This window comes from Cucurbita maxima, unplaced genomic scaffold (genome assembly GCF_002738345.1).
Source record: "Cucurbita maxima cultivar Rimu unplaced genomic scaffold, Cmax_1.0 Cma_Scf00023, whole genome shotgun sequence".
Classification (NCBI taxonomy): Eukaryota; Viridiplantae; Streptophyta; class Magnoliopsida; order Cucurbitales; family Cucurbitaceae; genus Cucurbita; species Cucurbita maxima.
Window position 1 is genome coordinate 2,623,664 of NW_019272039.1, and position 3,380 is coordinate 2,627,043.

The window sequence follows — 3,380 nt, forward strand, 5'->3', positions numbered from 1 at the left end:
AAACTATTCAAATATTCACTAAAAAGTCATTTATTTTATCATTTTCAACTTTGTATTTATAAAACAAAAATGACACTGAGACACCAATCATTCAAAAAATTAAAAATAAATAAATAGTTCAACCAAAATTTAAGAAGGAATTACTCCGTCGTGATGGGTAATATAAAATGAGATCGTTGCATTATAAAATACGAATAAAATCTTGAGATTGATTAGTTTGATTAGTGTTGAATTATTATGTATAGCTTGAAATTCGTATTAGAAAGTGATAATATAATTAATTAAGATGTGGGGTAGTAATGTAATTTGCAGGTCAATCTTAGGGCATGGGAGAATTTTGACCGTAGTCCTTAAGAACTCTAGGACCATGCCCTAATTAACGGCTAAGGTGCTTCGAGTGTAGGGCTCTGCTCTGTGCAGCACCTTCGTGTCTGGTTCGTCAATTCCCACGTGCTATTCTCACCAATTTAATGGGAGGTTGTCTCCACGTATGAACATAAAATAGCCAAAGGTGGGATCTTTGCAGATTTTTTTATTTTTTTTTAATTAAATTTTATTATTCTTTCCTTTCTTTTAATATTCATATTAATTTTTAATTTTTTTTTTTGTTATATAATGTTGGGTCAATCATGTTTTACCTTTTCTCATGGCCCTATATAAACTTAAATTAAAATTAAAAAATATATAATAGATATATGAATGTTTAATTAAAAAAACATTGGGTTCAGAAACAGCCAAAACGTGAGAGAATTCACGGATCCATTGACCAAAACACGAACCCGAAAGCTGACTTAACCACTCTTTCACACAAGCCACCTTCCCTAAAAACGTGTTCCTTAGCCCTATAAAGCCCTTCATCATTTTTCCCTCTCTCTCCCTATCAACAAATCAACCGTCCAATTCCTTCATAGAATTTGATCCCATGGAGATTTCATCAACGAAATGGGTGTCTGAATGGGTAATTACCAAATGTTCTATCGATTTCTTTCATTAATTTTGGTCGGTTTTTTTTTCTAATGGGTTTTTGATTTTTTAGGAAATGGAAGATGCTCCTTACTTTATGGATGAATTCCAGGTGCACCCTTTTGAATTTTCGTTTGATGAGATGAAATTTGAGGAGAATGGGCGGAGGGACTTTTATGGGTCGACGGATCCGCCGTCGGCGGTGGCGGAGAGGGTGGTTAAGCAGTTGATGGTGGAGGTGGAGGGGAAGGGCGCAACATCTCAAGGGTTTGCTCCCAAGGCTGATTCTTCCTCGTCCTCGTCCCATATTATTAGCTTCGAGAAATTGAACTGCAAAGCTGGGAAAGGATGTGATGTGAAGGGCAGTGTGGAGCCTAAGATTGAGATGGCTTATGAGTACGATGGGAATTTAAATTTCTCGACGTTGATTACTGAGAGTTGGAATAATGAGTACAGTCGACAAGGAGTTCAGAAGGCGGCTGGTTCTGCTAATAGAAATCCTTTTCATGCTAGAGAACATGTTTTAGCTGAGCGAAAGCGAAGAGAGAAGCTTAGCCAACGCTTCATTGCTCTTTCAGCTCTCATTCCTGGCCTCAACAAGGTAAATATTTAAACCAATCTTAAAATTTTGCACCCGATCTTCCATGGGTCGAGTTTATCTCCGTCACTATTTCTTCTTCAATCAATGTGGACCCCTAATCCACCCTCATTCGAAGCCGAGCATCTTTGCTGACATACCGACTCGTGTCTGATACTATTTGTAACAACTCTAGCACATATTCTCTGTTTTGACTTGTATAGCCATCAGCCTCACGATTTTAAAACGCGTCAGCTCGAGATAGGTTTCCACTCCCTTGAAAAGAATGTTTCATTCTCTTTCCCAACCGACATGGGACCTCACCATTTATCCTTTAATTATGTTTAATGGACTAAAAAAGCTCTCAAATTTGCTTCTAAAAGACCAATTTAAGATCAAGATCAAAATTTATAGATCTATTAGACGGTGTAAATAGATAGATAGATGGGTTTGTTTTTCTATTACAGATAGACAAAGCTTCAATCTTGGGCGGAGCCGTAAGATATGTAAAAGAGCTTCAAGAGCGTTTGAAAGTGGTGGAGGAACAGGCAGCGATATCCGAAGTGTCGGAGGAGCAATCCACCGTGTATGTGAAAAGAAGGAGCCCAGTTTCCTCCTCGGACGACGACGACACGATATCATCGGAGGAGAACAGCTTTTCGGGCCGACCAGTTCCCGAAATAGAAGCAAGGGTTTCAAACAAGGATGTTCTTATCCGAATCCACTGCCACAAACGCAAAGGTTGTCTCTCCTATTTGCTGGGAAAAATTGAGAATCTTAATCTCACAATCCTCAGCAGTAGTGCCTTGCCATTCGCCCACTCTAAGCTCGATATCACCATTGTGGCTCAGGTACTATATTACATAATTTAGCTTATTTTTATTTGTTGATTTAATTCATAAATTGGAGTTGGGATTTGGAGGATAAATTATATTGTTTATTTAATGCAGGTAGATGATGGTTTTTGTATGAAAGTGGAGGATGTTGTGAAGAATCTAAGACAAGCTTTGCTGGATTTCAACTAAAACTTTAGAAAAAGACAAACTTTGTTTGTTGTTTTAAGATTGACTTTTCTTTTTCCTTCCCCTTTTTTGCCTTAAATTGAGAGAAAATAAATTAGCCTGTGATGATGTAATAAATGAACAAACCCACTTGAGAGGGGTAACTTTTTTTTTTTTAGAGGTTTCGACTTTTGTGTGTCTCACCCCTTTTTTTTATCTCTTTTTACCTCTGTAAAAATGGATTTTTTGTTTTGTTTCTGGGATTTTGCAGGCTGTTTTCTCTCTTGCTAGGGTTTAGGTTTGGTTTTTTGAGGGACCTTGTGTTTGTAATGTAACGTTAGGGTTTTGTGGAGCTAAAACCGACTCGATAATTAGTTTGAAGCGTTCGTGAGGAGGCCTGTGAAGGAAGCGTGCACAATAATAATAATAAGAAGAATCTGCACACGTAACGTTGTGCTAGGGCAACTTAAAATTTACCTTCTCCCGATCGACTAATTTTGAAATAAATTCGGTAATCAATTTTCTAAAATATATGTTGCAATGCCTTCTTTGTGCTCAATCGACTCTCAAACTTAATATTTTTGTTTCCTTTACATTGGGTGACCAATCACACTTCAAGATGATTAATAGTACTTGAAACGTCTTTTCAAAACGTCAATCGTGATGACATTGCAACTATAGAAATGAAAAAATAGACGGTCATGAGGAAGGTCACTACCAATAGAAGGGAAATCCAATAATGCATGTTTATGATAGTCGTAGAGATATAGTCGAGACAACAAGAATGATAACCAAGTTTGATAAGCTAAATCAGAATCATTCCATTTAAAAACAGTTAA

General features: G+C 37.0%; 1 protein-coding gene across 2 annotated transcripts; it reads left to right on the forward strand.

The window, feature by feature from the left end:
• Positions 1-879: 879 nt before the first annotated feature.
• Positions 880-2,782, forward strand: LOC111497507 (transcription factor bHLH19-like). 2 transcript variants are annotated; one of them, XM_023148327.1, is made up of 5 exons: positions 880-958; positions 1,037-1,165; positions 1,196-1,564; positions 2,008-2,391; positions 2,491-2,782. In XM_023148327.1, the coding sequence occupies exons 1-5, from the start codon at positions 923-925 to the stop codon at positions 2,563-2,565; spliced, it is 993 nt and encodes a 330-aa protein (XP_023004095.1). In that variant the 5' UTR covers positions 880-922; the 3' UTR covers positions 2,566-2,782. The 2 variants fall into 2 exon arrangements, with proteins under 2 accessions (XP_023004095.1, XP_023004094.1); XM_023148326.1 differs by having other exon boundaries at positions 1,037-1,564.
• The last annotated feature ends 598 nt before the right edge of the window (positions 2,783-3,380 follow it).